At 49.2% G+C, this 25,944-nt stretch overlaps 9 protein-coding genes across 9 annotated transcripts; 5 read left to right on the plus strand and 4 right to left on the minus strand.

Annotated features, from left to right (window-relative positions):
- Positions 1-144: 144 nt before the first annotated feature.
- Positions 145-968, plus strand: BDR25DRAFT_81122 (uncharacterized protein). Its single transcript, XM_033699087.1, has 3 exons — positions 145-213; positions 263-731; positions 779-968. The coding sequence occupies exons 2-3, from the start codon at positions 381-383 to the stop codon at positions 875-877; spliced, it is 450 nt and encodes a 149-aa protein (XP_033542774.1). The 5' UTR covers positions 145-213; positions 263-380; the 3' UTR covers positions 878-968.
- Positions 969-1,080: 112 nt separating this feature from the next.
- On the plus strand, positions 1,081-2,036 carry BDR25DRAFT_238390 (uncharacterized protein; the record flags this gene model as incomplete). The annotated part of the gene is made up of 2 exons (XM_033685630.1): positions 1,081-1,723; positions 1,780-2,036. 2 exons carry the CDS (start codon positions 1,081-1,083, stop codon positions 2,034-2,036), a joined length of 900 nt encoding a protein of 299 aa, XP_033542775.1.
- Positions 2,037-4,325: 2,289 nt separating this feature from the next.
- On the plus strand, positions 4,326-7,519 carry BDR25DRAFT_81143 (TRP-domain-containing protein). The gene is made up of 3 exons (XM_033699088.1): positions 4,326-4,712; positions 4,765-4,840; positions 4,888-7,519. The coding sequence occupies exons 1-3, from the start codon at positions 4,421-4,423 to the stop codon at positions 7,388-7,390; spliced, it is 2,871 nt and encodes a 956-aa protein (XP_033542776.1). The 5' UTR covers positions 4,326-4,420; the 3' UTR covers positions 7,391-7,519.
- A 1,674-nt stretch (positions 7,520-9,193) lies between these two features.
- BDR25DRAFT_269575 (uncharacterized protein) lies at positions 9,194-9,944 on the plus strand. The gene is made up of 3 exons (XM_033687167.1): positions 9,194-9,275; positions 9,329-9,423; positions 9,476-9,944. The coding sequence occupies exons 2-3, from the start codon at positions 9,403-9,405 to the stop codon at positions 9,668-9,670; spliced, it is 216 nt and encodes a 71-aa protein (XP_033542777.1). The 5' UTR covers positions 9,194-9,275; positions 9,329-9,402; the 3' UTR covers positions 9,671-9,944.
- Positions 9,945-10,155: 211 nt separating this feature from the next.
- On the plus strand, positions 10,156-11,939 carry BDR25DRAFT_294531 (argininosuccinate lyase). Its single transcript, XM_033688785.1, has 3 exons — positions 10,156-10,320; positions 10,416-10,837; positions 10,906-11,939. Exons 1-3 carry the CDS (start codon positions 10,266-10,268, stop codon positions 11,830-11,832), a joined length of 1,404 nt encoding a protein of 467 aa, XP_033542778.1. The 5' UTR covers positions 10,156-10,265; the 3' UTR covers positions 11,833-11,939.
- A 1,549-nt stretch (positions 11,940-13,488) lies between these two features.
- BDR25DRAFT_159585 (kinase-like protein) lies at positions 13,489-14,085 on the minus strand (the record flags this gene model as incomplete). The annotated part of the gene is made up of 1 exon (XM_033684015.1): positions 13,489-14,085. A coding segment is annotated over one exon (597 nt), but the record flags the coding sequence as incomplete, so codon positions are not given.
- A 438-nt stretch (positions 14,086-14,523) lies between these two features.
- Positions 14,524-15,297, minus strand: BDR25DRAFT_238322 (TPR-like protein; the record flags this gene model as incomplete). Its single annotated transcript, XM_033685629.1, has 1 exon — positions 14,524-15,297. A coding segment is annotated over one exon (774 nt), but the record flags the coding sequence as incomplete, so codon positions are not given.
- Positions 15,298-16,409: 1,112 nt separating this feature from the next.
- On the minus strand, positions 16,410-19,848 carry BDR25DRAFT_336754 (purine and uridine phosphorylase; the record flags this gene model as incomplete). The annotated part of the gene is made up of 9 exons (XM_033693132.1): positions 18,690-19,848; positions 18,369-18,634; positions 18,218-18,296; positions 17,919-18,112; positions 17,811-17,866; positions 17,656-17,759; positions 17,116-17,587; positions 16,989-17,040; positions 16,410-16,835 (listed from the first exon to the last, which is right to left on the minus strand). Exons 1-9 carry the CDS (start codon positions 19,678-19,680, stop codon positions 16,410-16,412), a joined length of 2,640 nt encoding a protein of 879 aa, XP_033542781.1. The 5' UTR covers positions 19,681-19,848.
- Positions 19,849-21,706: 1,858 nt separating this feature from the next.
- Positions 21,707-25,809, minus strand: BDR25DRAFT_345834 (uncharacterized protein). Its single transcript, XM_033694085.1, has 3 exons — positions 25,245-25,809; positions 24,967-25,184; positions 21,707-24,908 (listed from the first exon to the last, which is right to left on the minus strand). Exons 1-3 carry the CDS (start codon positions 25,681-25,683, stop codon positions 21,732-21,734), a joined length of 3,834 nt encoding a protein of 1,277 aa, XP_033542782.1. The 5' UTR covers positions 25,684-25,809; the 3' UTR covers positions 21,707-21,731.
- Between the last annotated feature and the right edge of the window lie 135 nt (positions 25,810-25,944).

Below are 25,944 nucleotides of genomic sequence, written 5' to 3' on the forward strand. Positions count from 1 at the left end.
GTTCAAAGGAGAAGGACCGGAGTCGACTCGGTGTTGAAGCGAAGCCCCGCTAATCGGATGTGGTGGGACTGCTTAAAAGTTGTTCTCTCACAACAGCGTAATCGAAGATTCGGAGAGTTCTCGTTGACTTTGTCGAAGCCAGGAGGAAAGTCGGAGACTTTTGGGCGGCCAGCCAAGCGTCGATTGGTACATACGGACAGCAATGTGATTGACGTACGTGAACTGAAAATAGGAAAAACGCTTACCGAGAAGGCTCCTGCAGTAAGCACAGCTGCCCCTACAAGGCACATAAAGGCGATGGAGATTCGGACTTCGTGCAGTTTCTTAAGTAACACACCTACTCTAACATTCATCTCATAATCGACCCAACTTCTGCAACTATGGCCGACGAATTCTTCCGTCAGCTGCCCAAGTTCGATCCCGCAGACGCTCAAACTTACGATGCGACATGTCACTGCGGAACGGTGAAATATTCAGTTACACTCACCCCGCCGCTTCCTAAGTGGAAGGTTTGTTCGTGCAACTGCTCTATTTGCGCTCGAAACGGGTATTTGCTTGTGTATCCGCTACGCGAACAACTCAAGGTGACGAGCGGTGAGGACGCCTTGAAGTCATACTCGTTTGGTCGCAAGATGAATCAGCACAAGTTTTGCACGAATTGCGGGAGTAGCGTGTTCTTCGATCCAAGGATGAAGGAGCAGGGCTACAATCTAGATCTGCTGGGAATAAATGTGAGTCTGCCTAATTCGAGTCCCAAGGATGAAGCTCAAGTGCCCAGGTTCGGATGTTTAAAGGGGTCAGTTTGGATGAACTGAACCTTGTCAAGTTTGACGGCTGGAGCGGTTGGCCTTTTGTTGACTCGGATCACCTGAAATAAATTCATTATGTTGCTAGTATAGGGTGTAATGCGAGAGCTTATTATGATGTGGTCAGGAAGAAGATGCTGGTTAAAATGGAAGGAGGAAGGGCCTCGAGGGACGGGCAGCGCCAAGGCCTCGGTCCTAGGTTTAGCGCTCACGGAAACAATCTCAGTTCTCCAACATCACGCCGTAATCCTGCATGAGCTTCGAATTGACGACCATGTTCTCTGTTGTGCGCCCCTTTTCTAGCTCTCATATTCCAAAGCTAGCTGCTCGGCAGATTTCACAACGCACATTTCTTAGACAAGGCTTTGCGCACTTCAATTCCACATCCACCAAGTCCCGCCGTTTTCGAGTCTCATATTTTTGGTACGGGCTATGCCTCGCCTTTGGTGCAAGCGCCGGCTACGCAGTATCCTCCTTCGCAGCCCCATCTCCACTTCCAGTGCCCGGCTCTCGTGAAGATCAATTAGCCCTCGAGGCGCTTGCTTTGGACATCGATTCGCTGGAGATCGTGAAGGCGTTGCGCGCCGAGGGCTACCATTTACATGCGGATACGCCATTGAATGAGATCGGGAAGGGCCACCGAGGATGGATGGAGCTAGATGTCAAGAGGAATATGACAGAGGCTGCATTAGATAAGGAGCGGCCATCGCGGACGTTGACCATGGAGTCGATGGCTGGTGCACAAGGTCTAGGAGTGCAACGAGTCTTTTGGAATTCCGAAACCCGGGAATTGGTTGCTGTGGTCTGGATGGGAGCTGCACTTTCTGGTTGGCCTGGGTTAGCGCATGGAGGAGCGATTGCTATCGTCTTCAAGGATGCAATGCTGAGGCTCGTTGCTGGGCCTAATGTCCCTGTCGGTATGGATGCGATTCTGTCCTCGGCGATTAGCTCAAATGACTAACGAAATGGGTAGACTCGATTCCGCCACCCTCGTTTATGAGTGTAACATACGCTCGACCTACCCCGATCCTCAACTACTACATTCTTCGCGCCTCGTTTTCTACCCCAGACATCCCACAACAGGCGCCTGCGCCCAAGCCTACGCCCGTCGGGAAGTCTACAACTAGCGGTCCTGCACCAGCTGTCGAAGTTAGTGCCACACTTGAGACGCTCGAAGGGAAGGTGTGTGTGAGAGCTAAGGGTACATTTCCAAGATCTGGCGGCCCCTAAATCCCTAAAATCTATAGCTGCGAATGCTTCGAAAAGAAGTACGAACAATCCGAGTTGGAATATCTCCGCGACTCCCCCAGCCACTGGCCACTTCGCACTGAGTCGGGAGGGAATGTGTGCGGTCAGAACCCCTCAAAAGCAGAATCGTTGAATCGGAGCTTCGTTGCTTAGTCAGGTTGATCAACCGCATCCGTTCGAGAATCGCGGGCTCACGGTTTGGCAGTAGTCAAGATTCGGCTCCCGCATACCTTAACGCAACTTTCCGCGTATCGCGCTTTTCTTCCCTAGGGTTACTATCGGAGTTAGAGGAAAAGAGCGCATGAATTGGTCAAAGATAATAGTTTAAAAAATAGGTTCTTGAGGCTCTCGCGTTTCCCTCGAGTATTGGTATCCATCGCAATCTCTCAATAGTCAAACGTCTTCAGCACATGTCCGCGATATGTCTCTCTGGAGAAAAGGAGGCCCCGCTTCCTCCCGGAGTCGTTGGGAATATGGGGATGCTAGAACAGTCGGGAGAGGAGGTGAAAGTTCCAGGGCGTAGAACAGTGTTGAGTCGGATTGGACGGCATGACGTAAGGGGGTTGAGACCATCAATGCAGCATCGGAAACCGGGGAACTACCTTGGGGTATGACATCTTCCATGCAGATATCAAGTGCACGTGGGTGGAAGTTTCGACTACTGCACAGTAGATCTAAGGCCAAGCCTTTTGCTCTTCGCTTTGAGACGAATGCAGGATTCTTTAGTACGCCACGACCATCAGCATTGCCGTGTCCTTCCACCCCTGTAGTACTGTGAGGTAGTAGTGGGGTGTCGGGGCCTAGTGTGATTTGCGTTCTCAAACCGGACTCTAGACTAGGCTCTCTTGTCAATATTGCGCAGTGGGATGATGCTGCGGGTCGAGGACGGCCATGGATTGGAGTGCCAACCTCCCAAACAAAAATTGCATCGCGAGGATTCTGCAAGCGACAAAACACTCAGATCTCAATTCCACCTTACAGTAAGTTTAGGGTTAATTCCTCGCTTGGCGCTCCTTGTGCAGAATCTTACGATGAATTTGATATGAGTGCTTGGCAAGGTTGGCCAGCGGCAATGAAACACGTAGGACGACAGACTGCAGCTTTTGACAGAGATCACGGCAGCATTGGAGCTAGACATGGTTCTCCTTGATTGTCTTCAAGGCATATGTATCAGACTCTATTTCTTTTACTTCACGCTCACAAGAAATGCCTCTTAATGGCTGTCAAGCAGCCCTGTGCCGAGGACAAGCAGACTCGCTTGGTTTCGATTGGACGACGCGTAATGCCCAAGGCCGGTGTCTCGGATGGTCATCGCCGGGCGATTCGCAAAATCGTGGATGTCGAGCCAGCGAATGGATGACGGCACAGAGCGAGAGGCGCGCAGTCGTGAAGAAGTCGCTTCATCGTCAGGCGTCTGCAGCAAGTCAGCATCCTGGTCACGATCCTTCGGATCGTGTTTGATCTCTCTGCCTCAGTTTTCCACGTTGCGTACGCCTCATGATGACGATTGGTGCTCGCTCTCCTCGCCGTCTAGTAGTTGTCGCGTCGGCGCAGGCGCAGGTGGAGCTTGGCTATCGGCACTCGCATGGACAGGCAATTAAGTCTTCGGAGTTGCGGTCAGAGAAGATGGAGAATGGTAGTTACGACTCCTCCGTGTTGAGAAGAGTAGAAATTTCCTAATTGTGTGTCCATGTGCCGTTTCCAGCTTGTTTCGATATAAACAGAGTGGATGCAGGCGAATCAAAGTGGCTTGCGTGGGCGTCTTTTTACCCGCAGTGACGAGCAGGGGCATGCCGCTGACGCAGGTTGGCCCAGGCCCAGTACGAATAAAAGTTCCAAGTTAGTAGTGCTTCCATGACCACCCGCTCCCCCCATAATACTACCCACCCTTCACCCTGGACTGTCGTTACCACATCGCTCTCGCTCTTCACCTTCGCCACACCTGCAATCGACCTGCAATCGCCGTCCACCACCGTCTCCGACTCTCCGCCGCCTAGACAATGTCCAATCCACTCGCTGCCCTGTGTCGCTAGCTCCCCTGGACCGACTCTCGGACCTCCCGGACGCTGGTATCGCGGCCAACGCACTATTGATACATGTTCACCGCCCGCACCCATTGTCACGCCAAACTCCTGCGTACTGTTCCATTTGGGCCTGTGAATGTTCGAAACTTTAGGATCCACCACGTCACAATCCACAACGTTGGTGATAGACCCTTGCTTGCCGCTATAGACCCTGGCCTTGGCGTCCAAATTCGGAGGCTGGCGGTTTAGTCCTTCAACCCGCAAACAGAACTCTCGCCTTCACGACACGCCCGCACATAACCCTTCCCTCGCCCCCCCCCGGGGTCAGTGCACTCCGTAAATATGGCTTCCTCGTTTTCTTCTCGGTCGGCATTCGCCCTCTTCGTCGCCATTCTCTCCTTTCTCGGTGCTGCGCTGGCCGACAACACCAAATACGTTACCGGGACCGTCAATGGACAACAGGTGTATTTGAAAGATAACCGACGACCGGCGCTGTACACTGGGAACTTTGGAGACTGCATGGGCAGCAGCACCGTCAATGTGACGCGATTCGATGCTGCGTACTACAAGGATAACATGACTGTGCTTTTCCACCTGGCGGGAGAGACTGCTCTGACGAACGAGGCTCTTATGAGTAGGAAACGCATGCTTGGACTGGTCTGGAACTCCGGCTGACAAGAGGACAGTGTACATCGGGGTATTCGCTTACGGAGAAGGTCGATTCGACTTGACCTTCAACCCGTGCAGCGCAAACATCGCCAGGTGCGGAACATTCATTCAGTGCTTGTGTGCATACTAACAAATCGTAGTCTATGTCCTATGCGAGCCGGAATCCCAATCGAGGCCAACGGTATCATTCCCATTAGCCAGAGCGATGTCGCCGGGATCCCATCGCTCGCTCTAGTTATTCCCGATTTTGAAGGAGAGGCTATCCTGAGGATATTCGCAAACTCTACACAATCTGAAATTGGCTGCTTCTCTGCCGTAGTTACCAATGGCAATACTTTTTCGCAGCCGGAAGCTGTGGGCTCGATTCTGGGGATATTCACCATTGTTGCTGTCATAGCGTCGTTCGCTACTGCCATCTACGGCGACAACATCCCGGTCATGCGCAAACACTACGCACACTCGCTATCCGTCCTGGTGGTGTTTGCTGTGTGGCATCACATCTTCTTCAGCGGAGCTCTTTCCATGAACTGGCCGAGCGTGCTGGTAGCGTTCTGGAGCAACTATGCTTGGGCTGGTGGGATGATATATACGGAGGCCATGCAAAACTCTATCAATAATTTCGTTGGATCCAACAAGGGCAATACCTCGGCGGTCGGAGCTGCCGGAGTTGGTACCTCCAACGAGAATCTCGGAGGCGGATACGATATTTCCAAGATTTACAAGCGCGACGTGTACAATAATGCTCTGAATGTCCCTGGACTCATGAGGCGGAGCAAGTTCAACCGGGTGGCTCGCCACCTTGAGGAGCACCTTGCAAAGAGAGAACTTGCCAACAGCACGGATGGTTTCTCGTATTATGGCCGTCCGGTCAAGCCAGGCCTTCCACTACCAGGAAACTATTCCGGATTCGCCGGAACGCTTGCAGAGGAGAATATCCCGGCGTCGAATGCATTCATGACCGGGTTCCTCTGGTTCCTCATCCTTATGGTCATAGTGGCCGCCTCGGTTATTGCTCTCAAGTTCACCTTGGAGGCCCTGATCAAGACGAAGTTGGTGAAGAATGATCGACTTGCTTTCTTCAGAACGCACTATCTCGGCTACACGGCGCTTGCTGTTCTTCGGACCCTGTTCATCGGATTCTTCATGCTTATCTTCCTTTGTCTTTTCCAGTTTACTTACCTTGGATCTACTGGCCCTGTGGCCATCGCCAGCATCGTCTTCCTGATGATGTTGGTCGGCCTGGGCGGAATTGCAGGCTACGCTTGCTTCTACAGGATCAAATTCGGAAATTATGTCTCGGAACCAGACCGTCTTAATCTAGAGAAGAGGAAGGCCTTAAAGTTCATTCCCTGGTACGGATTCTCACGGGCAAGCGAAGGGGCACGGTCGGAAGATAAAGTTTATGCTGGTTCCCTGCCGTGGTGGAGAGTTCGGCCTGCTTCTGAGGAGGATAAATCAATCCATGATGATGAGGCCTTTACCAAGAAGTTTGGCTGGCTTGCTTCCCGCTTCCGTAGGACTCGCTGGTGGTTCTTCGTTGTTTGGCTGGTCTACGAGTTCGTGCGAGCATGTTTCCTTGCTGGCGCCTCCGGACACCCCATGACCCAAGTTTTTGGCCTCCTCGTGGTCGAATTCATTGCATTCATTGGCATCATCATAATGCGTCCTTTTGAGGGGCAACGGTTGAACCTACTTGTTGTCTATCTCCTTGGATTCAGCAAGGTGGCTACAGTCGCGCTCTCGGCCGCTTTTGATACCCGGTTCAACCTCCCACGCATTCCCACTACCGTTATCGGGATCGTCATTATCGTCATCCAAGGGATTCTCACCATCATCGTTCTCATGGCGATTGTGCTAGGAGCTATCTCCAGTTACATGTCGGTGATGCGTAACCGGGAAGACTTTAGACCCAAGAAGTGGGTTCCTTACCGTAAGAGGTACTTCAACCACATCGACCAAAAAGAGAAGGACGCTCCCCCTTCTCCGCCACCCCCTCCACCACCAGAACCAGAGCAACCCAAGGGCCCTTACTTCAGCGTCAATTCTATCAAGCGAATGCCAAAGATTGAGGATGAGGATGCCGAATTCGTAGCGGAGATCAGTGGCGAACCCAATATGTCCCAGGTTTCATTAGCGTCTAGGAACATGGCTGAAGCTGCTGAGATTCAGAACCGCCCCAGCAGAGCTCCGAGTATCCGGTCCCAGATGTCCTTCACCAGCCTTCCGTATGGCGCTCGCGTCCACCGCGCGAGCTGGAGTTCCCGAGACTTCAGTGACTATCACGGCCATAACCGACAGCGTACGCTGAGTTCTACTATGCCGCTCGCTCCCGAGCCCCCTAGTCGACCAGCAAGCCGGACTCTGCCTGCACTCAACGCACGTTTTGCCGGCAGCAGCGAGAATGTGAATCGTCAAGCTAGTCCACTATCTAGTCGACCTTTGACACCGGTCATGTCGCCAGTGGAGATGGGTCGCGAGTCGAATAACCCTAGTCCCCTTGCTCGACCAAAGAGCAGACCCAGCGTCGGCGCTCCGAGGACTTCCAGACCGCAGCTACAGACGCTGATGAGTGAAAACGAGATCCCAAGTTTGCCGCAGATGAAACATGCGAGGGATGCTGCGAAACCTAGCGCGGTGACATGAGCAGAAGTGAAGCACGGAGGAGCCGCAAACGGAACGGAGTGATTAATGAAGACGCTTGAGGACGATTATTCCTCATCTCAACAGCTTTCCACAGCTTAACGAAGTCATGATACGAAAACAAGTCCTGAGCGCGAATGAGCGAGCGTATTTTTGATCAGAGCAGAGCAGAAATTTTGTTTTTTGGTGCGTTGCATGAATACCTTTATTGGCGTTATCGTAGTATGGTTTCCGGCATCAGCGTGATATGATAGCGCACATTCACACACACTCTCTCATCCAATCACTCACTTCATTCAATTCGACCTGGGAGAGCAGAAACTGACCAGGGCAAATGGATGTGGTACTAGCATTCCTTTCCTTATTCAGATTCGACCACATTGCATTAGACGCATCGGCATCAGACTCCTGAAATGGATGTCCTTTTGGCGCTGGGAAATTTTCTCTGAATGGGGACTTGAGAGGAGGGAGATTGATATTAGATTGTTCATTGCATTGATCATGTGCTACCTGGACTGGTGATGATGGCGGGCTAGGTAGATAAGCGGGATGGATGCCGGAATAATTAATGAATATGCAATGCATCAGGGTAGCTTTCTGCTATACATGGCCTAGAATCCTGATATCGGTTGATGTCTTGATAAGATTCCTCGAGAAGAGCGAGCCCTACGTGCCTGTTCGAAATCCGGGGGTTTGGGGAAGAGGAGTATACATGACCAGGTGTGCTATCTCTTACCTCGTGAGTATATAATCAGGACAACGAACAATAGCAGAGATGCTCAAGCCCGTCGCTCCACTCTCTTTGGGTATCCATGTCCCTCTCGTTCCCAATCTAACGGGTGATGATGGCAGAGCTGTCAAGGTCCGGGAACAGCTGGAGCACGATTTAGATCACCATGGGTGGAAGCTCCATCTTCAGTTCCCGATCATTCTGTCATGGTATTGTTGGGTTTGTCTCACCAATACCATTGTTGCGTGCTGCCAGCTCCCCTGCCCCTGTTTGCATCCTTGTAAGCTGTGGCGTTTGCACAGCGGATGCAGGATGGACGCACTGACCAGAGTTTCCGAGACCGCGGATTGAAAGGCGTTATGGTTTAAGAAATGTTAGAGCTACGTCACCAAGGTCAGACGAAGGATGCACGATGTCTGGTTTCCAAGGCTGGCTGGTTGGGCAGATGGATTGTTGAGGTTCTGGAATGAGGAGCAGCCACACTTTGCCTCCACACTAAAGCGATTCGCAGCTCAAATTTAGGAGTGATAGGCCGATAACATGCCAGCCCTCTCTTGTCACGGAACGTGTATCCGTTACAATCTGTCTGGAGTACGCAAATGGGACAAAAATTGTCGATACCTATCCCGCATCTCGATCACGCCGTTGTCAAGCCACACAAACCTCGCCGATCCCTCCTAAAACTGGCCAAATGACGACACATGAAAATTTAAGCTTGTGGCGCATGATGTCGAAAATGGGCGTCGCGTGCAGAAACCGCAGGGATTAGCCTGTCATACGATACTAGATTGGGATGGCAGGCGAAGATCGATGCCTGTTTCGGAAGACGCTAAGTTGAGCAGGTCAAAGAGCAGGTTTTTGGTAGGCGGGCCGGGGAAGTGTTTGTGTGAAGGTGTTGTGATCAAACGCTCTGACGGCGATAGATGGACAGAGATTGCAGGTGGCAGGCGTGCGGCGGGAATTTGAAGGGGAGGAGAAAGAGCAAGGATGTTTAAATGACGTCACGCAGAGATTGGGCAGGCGGGAGTGTTTATAAGTGAGGAATGGAGGACTTGTCTAGCTCTACCTACAAATCTTGCGATTTATTTGCAACTTTACAAACCACTACAACAAGCCCTTTTTCAGACAAAGAGAGAAAGTAAAGCTGTTTTATACAAGGTTTGTTGTCTTTCTCGCTCTGGAGATTTAACATACTGAATGACGGAACGCAGAAGCTTTACGACACAGCCATCGACCCCCCAAGTCCCAACGCACCTCTACCAAATCCTGCATCGCCACCGCTGAAATGGGTGCCGTCGTATCTTGCGTATGTCTCCCTCATCACACCCACACAGCCCCGTGCTAACGCAAACGTACAGATTAAGTCCGTCCTACGCACAATCGGCAATTGCCTGATGGCCATTGTCAACGGAATCGGCGCCATCCTAACCGCTATCATCAACGGCATCGTCACCCTCTTTGACATTATCATCTCCTGCCTTACCTGCGGACGCGGCGGCTCTAGGCGCAGGGGATTGAAGACGAGGACGCATCATCATACAAGTAGAGTCTAGTAGACCTTGGAACATCTACTGGAGCTTGATGAGGCGAGGCGAGGGGGCGAGGTAACGTGGAGAGAAGACTTTTCGACTTCGACTTTTGACCTATGTATTATGATGAATGCGTACGTGGAATTGCGTGGTTATCGGACAGACAGACCCTAAGGATGTGAAGGGATAGGCATCAGGGAATTGGGGATGGATGCATTCTTGATGACGCCGACGGAACTTGTATAGATACCCCACTTCACAAGGCTTTTTGAGAATGGAATGTTTTAACTGCACTCATTATTATTTGACTGAGGGAATGCCGCTACTAACGCAGGTACATTGAAGGAGCCAGAAATGACAGCCACAATCCTTGCAAACTTGACATGCCCATCATCACACAAAGTGGTGAGATTCCCGCAATTACACTCGATCATCTAATAATTGCCTCAGCCCGCATCAGCCACATTTAATGTGGCTTGCCGACCACAACCCTGACCCTGAACCCTGCTCGCAACAATAATTTTTTGAAACTGCATCTGGACAGTCACATTGCGCAATTCACTCTATTTCTCCCAACACATCGCCCAATTGCCCCTTTCCTCAACCTCGAACACTTATCATGGCTTCCACGAAGAAAGTCGCAGAGAACATGCTTTGGGGAGGTCGTTTCACGCGTATGTTGCTTCTCAATGGCTTTGGGCTGGGCTTATCTAGCTTCGTTGGCAAAAGCTAGACACCTGAAGGTGCTATGAACTGACATGAGACACAGAGGGCCTCGACCCCTTAATGGAACAGTACAACTGCTCTCTCCCCTACGATCGGCTTTTTTACGCGCAAGATATCGCCGGCAGCATCGCCTTCGCGCGGGCAAACTTCAACAACGGAATCCTCACCGCCGATGAGTTCTCTGCGATTGAGAAAGGGTTTGCGCAGATAACAGAGGAATGGAAGAGCGATTCTTTCGTCGTTAAACAGAACGATGAGGATATTCATACGGCGAATGAGCGGCGGTTGAGCGAGATTGTGGGCAAGGAGATTGGCGGGAAGTTGCATACGGGAAGGAGTAGGAATGAGCAGATTGCGACGGATATGCGGCTGTGGTTGAGGGAGGAGTTAAGGAAGATTGAGGGGTGGTTGGGGGAGTTGGTGATGTGTGCGGTTGGGAGGGCGGAGGCGGAGATTGAGGTTTTGGTAAGTCTCGCCCTTCTCATTCCCTTGGGAAGGAGGTGAACGGATGGATGGCTAATTGAAGGGGCTAGATGCCGGGATATACCCATCTCCAAAAAGCCCAACCGGTCCGCTGGTCCCACTGGCTTCTCTCCCACGCAACATCTTTCTCCTTTGAGCTCGAGCGCCTCCGCGAAGTCATCAAGCGCGTCAACCGCTCACCTCTCGGCTGCGGTGCCCTGGCCGGCAATCCCTTCAAGATCGACCGCGAAGCCATGGCCAAAGAACTTGGCTTCGACGGCCTGCTCTACAACTCGATGAACGCGGTCGCGGACCGCGACTTCGTCTTCGAAACCCTTCAATGGGGCTCTAGCTTCATGCTGAAGATTTCTAGATGGGCAGAAGACCTGATCATCTACTCGAGCCTAGAGTTCGGATTTGTGCGACTTGCGGATGCGTATTCGACGGGCTCATCGCTCATGCCGCAGAAGAAGAACGCAGATTCTCTGGAATTGTTGCGAGGGAAGTCTGGCCGTGCGTTCGGGCATATGGCGGGTTTGTATTGCACCATTAAAGGCCTACCGACGACATACAACAAGGACTTACAGGAATCTGTCGAGCCGCTCATTGACCATATGAAAACTGTCGGGGACAGCATTCAGATCGCTACCGGCGTGCTCTCTACTCTGACGATCAACCCGGAGAAAATGTTCGCAGCCTTAGCACCCGAAATGCTGGCTACAGAGTTTGCGGATTATTTAGTAAGAAAGGGTGTCCCGTTCAGGGAAGGCCATCATATTTCTGGCAGGGTGGTTGCACTTGCTGAACAAGAGGGTGTCCCAATGGATAAGCTGAGTTTAGAGCAATTGAAGGGTATTGATGCCAGGTTGGGTGATGATGTAATTGAGTGCTTGGATTACGAGCGCGCGGTGGAATTGAAGGATGCGACGGGCGGAACGAGTAAGAGTGCGGTTAGAGAGCAGATTGAGGTTTTGAAGAAGACCCTCTCTGCGAAATAAAGCAGCAAGGAAAGCGGGGTTACTTGGAGGGGGGAAATGGGAGGGGATTATTGGGATTATCGGGTGATGTGGCGTTTAGAGCGATAAAAGTTTGCAGAGTTCTGGTGAGGGGTAGATTGATTTTCTCACATTTTCTAGAATGTATGAATATTCTTCTTTGACTATATTGAGGTGTGCTTGATGAGAGGGGTGGATGTAAAGGTGGAGATGGGTGGGGGGATGGTGGGGGTCTAGTCGGCGCCGTGACCTTTCTTACTTTGCGCCAGTCTTTCTCTCTATTGACCTTTAACTACAGTTATTTACTTTCATCTTTGAAGGGAATTTGGACCATTGCAGCAGGCAATCTACCCTTCATGTTTCATACCTTTTTTTTGGATTCGGAGCAGGGTTGAGACTCTGCGCGTCTAGCATTGAAACAGCAACACAATCATCGTACGTTTCGGCTACGTCTATGTTAAAATCTTTCGTGTCATAGCCTAGCTACACACCATCGCATTTCCCTGAAGCTCTGCAGACCCTTGTTAGTACTGCCGCTGGTTCTGCTGATAACTGAAAAAAAGGTACACAAGCCTATCACGCCCATAAGCTTCTAGAGCCCGTCATAATCGACCTCCATGTACCAAGTAGCAGCCAGATATCTCCTCTTAGCACTTTGAATGGAATAAAAATGGGATATAAGACGCCTTAGACAAGATGGGCTGGGCGGCTTTAGGAATAGAAGGCGTGGCAGCGGAGAGTGACATATAGTCTCTAGCAAATGCAGCTTCACCCTTGCACGCGTAAGGCATCGTGGTATATATACTCTTCTACACACATTATTCAACAGTGTTGAATATTCGTACCTTTTCGGTTGCAGGTTGGCGCAGCCCTGTAGAGTTGGTAGCCTAACAGCACGCTGTTGCGACACCATTTTGCCTGGCCCCTAAGCAGTCTTAGCTTCTCCAGCCACACCCGCACTATATTTTATATAACTTGACTATGCTGTACAAAGGAGTACTTTCCTTATAATTTAGAGCCTCCACGGGTATGTCCAGTGGATCGACCGCCCTCCTTACTTACGGTGGCAAAATGGAATTCGCTTAAGCAGCGTCCATCTAACAGCACGATAAAACTAGCTATAAAGAGCAGAGGAAGCCAGTGGAATGTAGTAGGAGTAGCTTGGCCGCTATCCCCGCTAGCGCAGTCGATGCAAATGCAGTAGTGTAGATCAAGGGTGAAGGAACGAGGGGAAGTATCTGAATAAAACGCTTTCAAGTATACGTTCCTGTACTAATGAGTCGCATGGAATACCTATGATTGACAGTGTATAAAATTAGGCGGGCTTCATATCCTATGCGTGCCTTACTCGTTCCCCCAATCAGAGAAATCCTCTTCAAGAGAAACACAGCATATCCCACAGAAGCCCATACCCTCCCCGTCTTTGTTAGATGCAGTGATTAAGGAGACTAGAGAAGATGCGGTTGGACGCAATTGCTGCTCCGCCAAGAGCATTTGCTGAGTCCAGCCAAGTGCTCTATTGTCTGACAAGTTTCCTTTCCCTTCTAGCTCTGTAACAAAAGCTGGCAAAGCAGCCATGTTCGTACGGATGTAAACTTGCTTTAATCCATGCTGCTTAAAGTATTCGTCAATGTCCTGAACAGTTTGGCCTTTAAGAACAGCAACTATTTCCATGAAGACTACACCTAGGCTCCAGATATCGGACTTTGTATTCCGAGGTTCATGTAGAGCAACTTCAGGTGCGCAATATCTTGGGCTCATTCCATTCACCATGCTCGCCGTAGTACTGCCACTTGCGTCTGTAAAGTCGAAAGATAGGCCGAAATCTGTATATAAGATAGTACCACGGTCCACGAGGATGTTACTAGGCTTGATGTCTTTGTGTCGAACGCCCTGCTCGTGTAAATATTCAAGCGCCGTAGCTAGGCAACCAAAGAAGGTTCGCAGTTCGGGATGATTGGAGACTGTGCAGTCCGTTAAGTACCTGCCTAAGTCCATTTCAGCAACTGGGGACATTATCAAGCCAATATATCGAGTGTCTGTATAGCTTCCGATCAACTCTACTATGTGGTGGTGCCTTAAGCGCTTTAGGAGTTGGATTTCAGCGATGAATTTTTTCATGTGTTCTTTCCTTGGGCCCCTAAAGGCGGTACTTCGGGGCACTCGTTTTCTCGCGTATTCTTTGAAACTGGTCATACTAAGAACTTTGTCAACCTGTCCAAATCCACCGTTGCCCAAGACTCCCTTCGACTCAAAAGGAAGAGGGTCTCCTTGCTCGAAATGGCAGTGGTGTCCTTTTTCACCGTTCTCTAGATCCATTGATTTCGTCAGTACAGTATGCTGGGTATTAAAGAATGCCGCACGGACACTTGGACTTAAGCATCCGGGCAGATTATGTTTTGTTACTGGCAGCCAATAATCGGAAAAGCCGACGTCAATGATGTCATCAAGAAAGTTGAGATATCCAATGTTTCGAAGTATGACGTACGTCCGCGGCACCTTGCTCCATTCCGGATTTGAGTATTTTAACAGATTTGATATGTCGCGTATTTCTGATTCAGTATAGGATTTCCGGTAGTTTTGTGCGTCTGAGAAAAAACTATTCAGTCGACTAGTCAAGGTACGCTGAGCGGTAACACTTGTCGATAATATTGAGGTCCTCGGCGGCAATTGTTGTAACAAGCGTATGGTGTCAAGTGTCTTTCTATCATCTTTTCCGAAAGTTCTCTCTTGGCCATGTAATACCTGGCAGAGCACCCCTTCAGCTTCGCTGTACTTCTTTTGCTTATAAAGCGCCTTTCCCAGCCAATAGTTTGTATCAAGCGTAGCTGGATCGTCTGGTCCTAATATTCTCTCGTGCCTAGGCACTATCTGTCGGAGCACCTCCTCCGCTTCACTATACTTCTGCTGCTCGTGAAGCGTAATTCCCAGCCAGTGCTTTGCAGCAAGAGTGCCCAGATAATCCGGTCCAAAGCCTTTCTCATCTTGATGCACTGCTTTTCGGAACACTTCTTCAGCTTTCTCGTACTTTTTCTGCTCGTAGAGCGTAATTCCCAACCAGTGGTTTGTTTGGCGCGTGCCTATATAGTCTGGTCCAAAGCTTCTCCCGTATCTATGCGCGTTTTGTTGAAACACATTCTCAGCTTCATCGTACTTTTTCTGCTCGAAGAGAGTACTCCCAAGCCAGTACTGTGATTCAAGCGTGCCCAAATTGTCTGGTCCAAGAATTCTTTCATGCTCGTGTACTGCTTGCTGGAGTACTTCCTCGGCTTCAATGTACTTCTCCTGCTCGTAAAGTGCACTCCCTAGCCAATACCTTGTCTTAAGCGTATCTGCATTGTCCAGTGCACATGTGCTTTCCGCCTCAGCTAAGGTTTGCCGAAATAACTTTTCGGCCTCGTTAAACTTCTTCTGCTGATAGAGTGTGATTCCTAATTTAATATTCTTTTCTTGTACAACACTTGACATGCCCCTTGACGTTGTCCCTATATTTTAACTTGGTGTTCCCTTGATACCGTTATGGCAGCCTGTCATGTGGTCGTGGCGGCCGTCGGCGGAACTAAAACGGCGTGACTGTGGCTTTCGGCAGCACCAACACTAGTGGAACTCGGTAGTTCTTAAGTTTACTCCCGTTTAGTGTGGTGGTTGGGATAGAAATCGCGCACTAAGATAACGTTACATCAATCCAACGTAATGAGAAAATGCTTCTTAGACATGCAGGCTCACCAAAATTTCAAGTATTAGCCCTGCGACTCTTCTCGATTTTAGATGTTCTTGACAGATACTTGAGTTAGTAGAAGTCGAGTGCAATGCGGCTGAGCAGTTGCGCAAGGATAGGGTCGAGAGGAATGAAGACTTGGCGGGCTTGATTAGATCTTTCGTTGGTTTAGCGGAGAGAACGATGGCGACTTTCAGCACTCGAGGGCGACGTGATGGTATGTGTCCACGTTATAAAGTAGGTATTACTGCGCGTTGGACAGCATCTCGAAGTATGTCGGATGGCTGTGTCGAGCGGCTGAGCTGTTAACGTTGGAACGCCGGGACGCTGACTAAAAACCGGCCTTGCCGGATTTACTTATATTCCTAACGCTTGTGCAATCCGCACAGCCACAGGTCTTTCAGTAAAATACCCGGAGATTGAGGTGCAGGATTATCTCGCATTAGCCAGGATTGGCTGCTGTTAGAAATACGAATCGACGTGGCCACCCTGCATGAAGTTGCGCTTCGCAGCACGCAAAGGGCTAACAATGACTTCCGAGCACTGGAGGGAGGTTCTAAGGCTTAGAAAATGTTATTCTACAAAAAATTTGAGCAACAAAGGCTTAACGTTAGCGTTATGGGAAGTCTGTTACGCCACGAAAGGAGGCCCATTACAAAATAGGCGCGGAGGGGACAATGCGAACGTAATTTTAGGGAAGAGTGGATCATAGATATTCAGGATTAGGTACAGCAGGCTATTTTCTTTGAAATATCGCAATATTTAATGTGCGTATAGACTGTCTAGTTTCTGAAAGTTAAAGTACCCCTTATTTGTCTCGCTCCACAGGGTGTCTCGCCACGCAGGGACAGACATCATGTTTCTAAGAAAGATTAGAGTGCGACTGCAGCAGCTTGACAACCGCCTCGTGCCTGTTCGCTGCCGCCTTCGATAGCGGTGTCCGCCCGTACTGATCCCTCGAGTCGGCGTCGACTTTACCTGTCTCGAGCAGCAGCTCGACTGCTGCTTCGTTCCCGCCCCCTGCCGCCCTTGATAGCGGTGTCTGCCCAAACGAATCCTTCGATTCGGTGTTGACCTTGCCTGTTTCGAGCAGCAACTTGGCTACCGTCTCGTGCCCGACCGCTGCCGCCTGCGATAGCGGTGTCTGCCCGTCCTGATCCTTCGAGTCGGCGTCGACCTTGACTGTCTCGAGCAGCAGCTTGGCTACCGCCCCGTTCCCGCCGACTGCCGCCAACGATAGTGGTGTCTGCCCGTACCGATTCTTCAAGTCGGCGTTGACCTTGCCTGTCTTGAACCCATTCATTGCCACCCACGATAACGGTGTCTGCCCGTCCGAATCCTTGCCTGTCTCGAGCAGCAGCTTGGCTACCGCCTCGTGCTCGTTCGCTGCCGCCCACGATAGTGGTGTCCGCCCGTCTGAACCCTTCGAGTCGGCGTCGACCTTGCCCAGATCACTCCCATTGTTTAGCAGACCTATTATTTGCCCCTCAAGTCTAAAGTGTGCTGCAATGTGTACTCCTGTCATTTACATTGGCACTCTTTGATAATAGCCTGAGTAGCTTCCGGACGCTATCATCGCCTGCCTGACGGCGGAGACCTTAGCTCTGCTCTCTAGAAAGTTGAGAATTAAGTCTTCTGTAATCAATGCTATGTGCGCATGATGACCCCAATATCGCGCTGCATAGTCATAAAGGATATTCGTCTGCAATCGTGCCTCAAACTCTTTATCAGACTGACAGAAACCCGTCTGAAAGACGTTATATGAAAGGTAGGTAACGTAGGCTTTTATAATGTCTTTCTGGGCATCTGGAAACCAAGAACTCCATGTCTTCTCGAGGTATTCCTGCGTTGTATAATGGACCAACCAGATAATGTTACTCTCTTCATCAACCGTGACTAATCTAGCATATACTGAGACCATGTCTTGAATTTCTGGGAGGTTATCTTTGTCAAGTTTTGGCTTACCAAATTCTACAGCAAGCGAGCGTCGAAGTTCTGTTGTCGTTATTTGTCTTTTAGCGCAGGTGATCCACGATAAAACTTTATTTTGATTCACTCCATGGCTCCCTCATATACATTAGTAAAAACCTAAACTTTCTTATGTTCACTCAATCCAGAGGTTTGCTTCCGGATGTCTTGTAATACATCTCTAATAGCTTTTGAAGTTACCTTGTCGTTTAATGACCTAATATAGATCTGCGCTAAAAGAAACCTAGAAGATAGTTAGTGCCTTAATTAATGTTTGCTTTAGCTGTAAACGTACTTTCTATCGACAGCTTCTGAGATTGAAACCTTAATTTCGCTTTGTAATTGTTGATTCTTCTGAACGAAAGACAACATTTGTCCAATGTAGCTTTCTAAATATCTCTACATCCTCACGGCTTGCACGAATCTCGAAAGATTCACTCTTGCCTTCGAATTGATTAACAATATCAGGAATAAACCTCGAGGTTGCTAAGATATTGGTTTTATGTATATTCTGGAGGGTAAAGAGCTCTGAGAGTAGCCTAGCCCGGCAGCCATCAGATGCCTGGCATTCATCAAGTGCATCGATAATGACAAAAACTTTTGAATGCAGAGCAACCACAGATTAGAGGGTTTTAGTTATATCATCAAGTGATGGCCTTGTCCGCTCGGCGTAGTGTCGATCATACAGCTCTTTAACACTACTTGGCAGTGAAGATTGGCTCTGCACGAGTTGTTTTAGCAGACTCTCTAGCAAGTCATCAATCTTCTGCTCGTATTTCCGCTTGAAATTTCAATAGATATATGCAGTGCCAATCGTCGGGTCGTCGGAAAACTGGGTAGTCAAATGGTTAACGATGATTGATGTAAGGATCGTCTTTCCTGCTCCGGGAATGCCTGGACAGAATAACGTCTGTTCATCTGTTGTCAGCCAAGTCTGGTACTCTCCAGAGTCTAAAAGCCATTGGCCAGTTCCCGATTGTCGCCTTTTAAAGTTGTCACTTTGCTGAGGGCCATAGTCTATTGGGGTAAGCCACGTAAGGATCTCAACCTTCTCGTATCTATCCAACCTAGACCTTATCGTTTCTACATTTGTTCTAGTATTTGATATAGCGCCAAGCGCTTTATTTATTATTAGATGCTTACTGCTACCATACAGAGGCTCGAGATGACTAACCACTAGAGAAAATAGCGCTGATCCTACTCTCAGCTTCGACCTTGTTTGGGAGAATTCTGCAGAGAAGATCTTTTGCGTATGCAGCCGCTGCCATTGCCGCATACCCTTGCCACTCCTTGTTCTTATGGGTGTCGGAGTAGTCGCAGATGCCACGAATGACTAGGCAGGGAAATTGGTTCATTAAACCAGCTGCTTCCATCTCAAAACATAGAATATCGTATTCTTTTGCAAACTTATCTCGAAGCAAGGCATCCTTCATCAATTGGTTCGCCGAAGCAATCAGACCGTAGTGAATTGCTGGATTATCCTCTACTTCAGTCCGTTCGCCTCGCGGTTCTAAGTTCAACGGGTGGTCACCACAGGCTACCGCACAGTTTCTTTCATCATTTAGAGGATGTACGACTCCAGTTTGATACAGTCGGTCGCTACTTGGGGCAGGACGCTGATACTTCTCCCGCAGCCTTAGTTTCTTCTCGAGAATACTGTTAATAGCCTCTTCAAACCGATGACCTTCGCTTTCATACTGTGCCTTAAGTCCAGTAACTGCAGTCCGTAGGACTGTTGGTGGCTGGTTTAAGAATCCGGTGGGCTGAAAGCTCTGATCTTGGATCGCTTTGCCAAAGTCATACTGAAACACACCACCCTTTCCATCACGAGGAGTACTGACTACAATGTCGCCTAGGCGGATATCATGCTTTGAACTTGGTGCGCCGCCGCCGATGCCAACCATCAGACCGATTCTAACGTTAGGAAAGGTGTGGAGCATGTCTCTTGCGACGCTTGTTGCCGAGGAAATACCGTATTCTCCTTCAGGCAAGACAGCAATAACGACATTATGTTTTCCAATGTTGCCGAGTGTGTAATCGTTGTTGTCATGAGGGAGCACATATTTTGGTCCATCGTGCCTTTCGTCGAGGAAAGCTTGAGCAGCAACGTATTCCGTAACTATAGCGCAGATCCAGCCGACGGTGTAGTCCTTAGGGTCCGACATGCTCACGGGTAGGGCACTATGGAGGCAGGCGAAGAGACGAGGTCTTGAAGAGGACGAATTCAGATATGGTCGCAATTGTTTTCGGACGAAGTCGTGTAACCTCAGCCTATTTGAGATATATCAAGCGCTCAACATCTCGCAAGCAGCAAGAGATTTGGACAGTGTTATAGGAAATGAAATGCGGGAATGATGAGAAGGAGGAAGGAAGTAGAAGGAAGTAGAAATATTTGCAGATTCAGCCTCCCCAAGGCTGAAATCTAGAGGAGTTTCTCAGCTGCGGCTTGGCTGCAGCACAGCTGAACTTATAGGTGCCACATCAACTTGTCTTTTATGTGGTGTGTGGTCCGAGTAACTGGAAAATTATTTAGATATTATCCCTAAAGTCAAAGCCATATGTTGAGCGCAATTCTGTCATCTAGCGCTAAGAATCTGACTTTAACAGCCGCGAACGCTCCAGCTCGTAGTCCGTGGAAGTGAACGAAGTAGCTCGTGGCGCAGCAAGCGGAGTCTCAGTCTGCTTGGCCGTCCATTGACACTTCAAGAAACTACGGTACAGTTAATTTTCTTCGGATACGGTGTATGATACCATACGACTAGCTTCATTTTTAATACAGGATAATATAAGCGATGATTAGTGCTGTGTCTTGGTGTGTACGCCTTCCATTGCCAGGAGAAGAATTGATGATAGTTTTCGATGGCTGAATATTTTCAAACCAAAAACGATATTCTTGCCTGGAGGAACTTTCGTGGTAAAGCTCCGAAATTAAAAACCTTTCCAATATCCTTAATACAGCAGGGGATTCGGCTCAAACGATTCTCCATGCTATGACCAGACCGATTGAGAGCATAACTAAGACTGCTGTATTTTTCTGCTACAATCTAGGAACACGTAGAGAAATAGCCGAAGAACAATCATCATGAACTATAGCTTCATAGAGTCTCGAAGGAAGACTTGAGATGCTGGTCAGTGGAAGTAGTTTCGGCACGGTGGGGTTCTCGCCACGTACGGTGGAAGTTTATCCTTCACGCACTACCTAGGAGAGGGGTGAAGTGCAATTGGGGCATCAAAGGTTTAGTCTACTGAAGTCTACTTAATCTACCTATTGACAATTAGATGCCACTTTTAGGTTTACGCCTAAACAAGTGGTTCCGCTCGATAGGTGGCAATCCATGTGCATGGAGACCAAAGTCTCGGAGCGAATATCTCCATCTGAGCTGATGAAGTGGGTAGTGCTGACTGCAGAATCCTAGATCGGGACCCTGGCTACGAAACGGGAGAGTGCGGACCTTAATACTCAAATAACAGAACCTCCGAGACCTCATCACTAACATGAAAGCGGACGTTGTCTCTATGTACTGAACAAGACGGATGGAAGAAGATGAGCCGAAATTTGTTCCTCCAGGCGCTTATTTCTCGTTTCAGGTGAATTCGGACCAACATATCTACCCTAAGTTCGTGGGCAATCTGAGTTCTGAGGGATTTTCTGTGGTAAACGATTAGGGATGCTTGCCAGCTTTGGCTACTAGTTCGGGTTTAAGGTATTGGGTTTGTATATGAGGCTTGTAAACACAAGTATGGCATTTCTTTCCCTTTCTTGCGGATTCCTTCCATCTAGTAAGCTAAGGGTGAGAAACTACACTAATATGTTTAATTTAGTTACAGTTCAGAATGCGATTCTCTATAATTTTATTCAATCCCTCTCTTCAAGCCGACTAAGTTGTGTTCTGTTATCTCAGTATACCTTTGCAAAGTAGAAAAGGTCAAGCCCTCGAAATCAAGTACATCATTGCTGACGACACTCTTCTCAAAGCCTCATCAACGCCTAATTGCCTTTAAATTCTACTAGCTACATATAATCGAGGGAGGGTTTTTAGCCCGGGTCCTGGGTCTCCGAATCTTCTCGTGGACCTTTCTTCCTTCCGTTCTTTCTCTGACCAAGCCGATGGCTCTATCTCATTTAGTGGTATATTTGGACGAGAATATTTTTTACAACTGGAGTAAGATCCATTCAGTAATACTTCTTCTCTTTAAGATCGCGGCCCCCAGAAATCTATCCTTCTGCCCTTCCAACATTAATGCCATACCTCTTCCTCACTTCCTTCACTTCTTTCCCCCCCCACCATCCTAGACTAAATAGCCATCCCTCAAAAACGCCTTGTTTCCTCCATACATTTTCCCCCATCCACTCAGCACCCTTTGGAACAACTTCCCTCTCCAAAACCTCACTTCCGGCAATTAAAACTAACATTCCCGCAATCGAACACGGACTATGCGGTAACACGGTCCGTAGATCACCAGCCAGTACCCAGGCCACGGCGATTAGCAGCAAGATCACACCCAATAGAATCTGTAGCACAAGTTTCGGTGTAGCATTCTGTTTCAGGCGGTCTCTCGGCGCGAGGGTTGAGGCTGTAAAGCTGGTTTGCTCCTCGTTCTGCTCCTCATTCTCATTCTCGGGGCTAGAAGCAGTGGTATTGGGTGACCGCCTCATTCCTCGGTTTAACGCCTCCGCCATATACTGCCCATATGTCTTCTGAATCCCTCTCGTCGCTATTTCCGTGTCCCGAAGCTCATCCAACGATATTCCCCCCGGGCCGAATATTACGGCCTGGAGGAACCTATCTAATTCCCTCTCCATAACAGAGTCTTGGCCGGGGAAGTCAAATGAATTGATTGAGATGTTGAGTCCGAGCTCATATTGAAAATTGCCTACCGATACAGCCTTGAATTCATCTGGTACAGGAGGATTTCTGCGGTCGATGCTAAGGTCTGGCCCCACGAACGTGGTTATAGTATCCACTCGCTCAATCGCCTGACTGCACGCCAATACCGTGGTATTCTCGGTCGATATATGTTTGGTAAAACCAGTCTTGTTAGCAAAAAACACTCCAAATGCAAATGCCAGACTCGGACAATCGTCGGAATCGTTGTTTATATCCTCCATACGTCCCATGGGTGTCCATCCAGTGCTATTGGCTCCGAAACAAAAACCCATTGTGACGTCGGCAGTGAATTTACTGTTATTCTGGTTCTGCCTTTCCATGCTTTGAAGGCATTTGGATGGAAGCGGGACTTTGGCATAAACGTTGACGTCTGGCTCCACGAACATCGTGCTACTCAAGCAGCCCGAAAGAGGGGGGTTCACTTTCGCAGTAATGCTTTCGCGGGCAGCGGCGGTGCAATTTAGAGAAGCTCGGTATGCGGGGACCGTGGCTGTGATTGACTGTTGTGCGTTGTTGATGACCCCGGCATGCTCGTCTGAAAGCTGGAACCGGGGAAAAACCAGGTCCTGGTACGTCGATGGCGCATCTGTCATGTTGAAATGTTCAATGAGATTGAAAGCGAGGCTCACGTTTGTCAAGTTGGTGTTGTTGTTCCCCCAGCTGAGATCGAACGAGTCGAGGCGTTGGAGCGTTATATCCATCTGTTGCGATACAGTGTCACTGGAGTATAGCGCGGACACAACAATAGTCAGCACCGATGCTAACAACGACGCTGTTGCTGAGAGCACTACGGTCGGAATTTGAGCTCGAACCGCTTCAAATATCGCGGGAACAGATCCCGCGCCGAGGTGGTGGACAAGAACACTTCGACGGGCCGGAGCGTTTGATTTGTGCATGGTTTTGAATGGTGCCAATAAGCGGAGATCGTAGGAGATAGACTTGATCATCGTATGAACCAGTGCCATGACACCAGCGGGTATGATGTTGGCGAGCACCTGAGCAGTACGGAGGGAACTGATGGACGTGAAACCGCTGTTTTGGTCCGAAAGTCTCTGGAGGATTTCAAGAATGATGATGAGAGTAACGGGGAGGAGAGTGGCGAAAGAAAAGTAAGGGATTTGGATGGGCAAAGGCTTCCACCAGGGTCCCCCCCCTTTAGAAGCTGCTTTAGACTGCAAGGGACTTGTAGAGTTAGGAGAGATTTCGATGCGGAAAGCCGGAGATTGCTCATCTTCTATAGAGACGATATTAGTGAAGATCTGTGTTCCCCCAAAACAGGACTCGAGGGGTATTTCCCCAGGGTGAATCTTCTTGCTCAGTGTAGCATTAAACTCCTTACTTGAAGCCATGATGGTCAAAATGCCAGCCATAGATGTCGGATTGCAAGGCACAACATCCCGAGGACGGAATAGTAACACCACCACTAGAAGGCCAATTAATAGAACAAGGCCCACACCTGTTAGCCACACTGAGAGAATAACAGGATGCAGGCGATTCTCAACATACTCCACTGTTGCCACTGGTGAATATCCATTGGTACCCACGAGTAGGTATTGTCTCGCGAGCTGCGAAGTGACCCCTTGATAACAAGTCTCCGCTGTTGAAATAAGCGTATCCGGGTCCATAAAAGCGCTTAGACTAGACCCGTTGTTCACGGCCCGCATCAGACGAAACATTCCTCCCTCGTCGAAAGTATTCAGGTCGTACCAATTCGGTGCGTCGTTATCGCGAACATTGAAAGTTCCCATAGTGAACAGTTTCCAGAGAGCGCCTGTGAGGTTGAGGTTGCTGACGCCGTAAATCGTGTCGTTTGTCTTCACCCCGTGATAATTTTCTTTGACGCTTTGAATTGCTCTTGGGTTCGCCAGGGAGCCCGTGAAAGTCAAGCTTGCTGGTCGGAGGGAGTACCGTGGGCGGCAGATGGCTCCCGTCATTGTCGTTGCTACCTCCGAGATGTTCTTCTTATCGGACCCCTTTCCAAAGTCCTGTTGAATGACAGCGAAAATTATCCGAGTGTTGTCGGGGCCATCGCCGCATACTGTCCCATTATAGCGAGGCCCCGTAAGTGGCTGCCATATCGCTGACACTTCCTTCTCACCGCATGATCGCGCTGTAGGGTCGCATCTAACATCTTGGGAATACGGATACTCAAACGAGCATTTCGAGTCTGTGAAATTGAGATTAAACCTAGGGCCAAGTAACGAAACATTGGCGACCTCGCAGTTCAACTCGGGGAAGAAGGCAACGGTGTCTGCGGTGACAGTTGCATTACTCGTCGGAAGCCCTTGCGCCGGCTCTATCGTCTCATAAGCCAGATTTGCAAAACTTCCATTCGGATGTGGAAGACCTTGCGTAAGGATACCACTGTAGGCTGCGAGTGCTAGTGTCGATTTGTAGGCTGTATCTAGCGAACCCCTCGCGAATCGTGTCGTCTGCAACATGGGGAAATTGTTATTAGTCAGCGTAATCGGTCCTACAGTGAGGAGCGCAGTGGATAGAATCGTCTGTGTAGATGAAATGTCAATCCCAGAGCGTTGGAGCATCTCGAGAAGATCAACCTACGAGGAGTTCCAACAATCCCGCGCCAACAGTCGTTGCAACCACAACCCAATGTGCATTCTTCCAAGCGTCTCTTCCAGAAACGACGAGGTTACTTGAAACGTAATCGAGTAATACGCTCTTCTCGGCTGAAGCATCGCTTTTGATCATTTCCTGCCATGGAACAAGGACTTTAGACCAGAAGTCGACTTGTATCCACATACTAGAAAGAATAATGAACACTGCCAGTGTTGGATGATTAGTCTTCAGTCCCATTTAGGAATTCTGAAGAAGATACGTACAGGCCGTTGGTCCGTACTTCCAACTATACGCATTCTGCAGAAGATACGTATCGAAGCCATGGTGCGCGTGGGAGAAATAACACAGGAGACCGAGTCCGACGAGCAGCGCTGCGAGGAGGGATGCTAGAGATATAAGCACGGTTTTGTGGAACCATATTGGATTCCACATTTTCGGATGGGGGATGTTAAGGGGTTTGTTGGCTTGCGGTTTTGAAAGATTGGGCGAGGTGGTAGTGCTTGAGTCGTTGACATTTTCATCTGTGATGCGAATTTTGCTGTCAACTTGGTTACGGTGCTCTGGTTTTGGTGCTAAATGTATTGATTTGGATAGAAGGGGAGTTGCCTGATCAATGCGTTCTGGTGCTGAATGTGTTGGGTCGGATAACAGGGGAGTCGATTGCTGCAATTCGTAAATTTCGCCGCTAGTCATTGCGTTCATGGAGATGCCTGTCGTGAAAGCTCAAATCGAATTCGGATTTCAAACGAGGTTTCCTCAAGCCCGATAAATGTATTGTGGAAGACACTATCATTTCTAACGTGCGTAAGCGATATGCTGGGGAGGGGGGGGTTTCGCAGCTCCCGTGTCCATACGCCACCACACCCAGAGGCACAAAATATATACCGCAAAGTCTCGTTGGAGGTAAAAATAAACATTAAGCATGCTATGACAAGCTACTGTTGAGCAGGCGGAGGGAGGGAT

The sequence above is a fragment of the Lindgomyces ingoldianus genome (assembly GCF_010093535.1).
Source record: "Lindgomyces ingoldianus strain ATCC 200398 unplaced genomic scaffold BDR25scaffold_36, whole genome shotgun sequence".
In the NCBI taxonomy this organism is placed as follows: domain Eukaryota; kingdom Fungi; phylum Ascomycota; class Dothideomycetes; order Pleosporales; family Lindgomycetaceae; genus Lindgomyces; species Lindgomyces ingoldianus.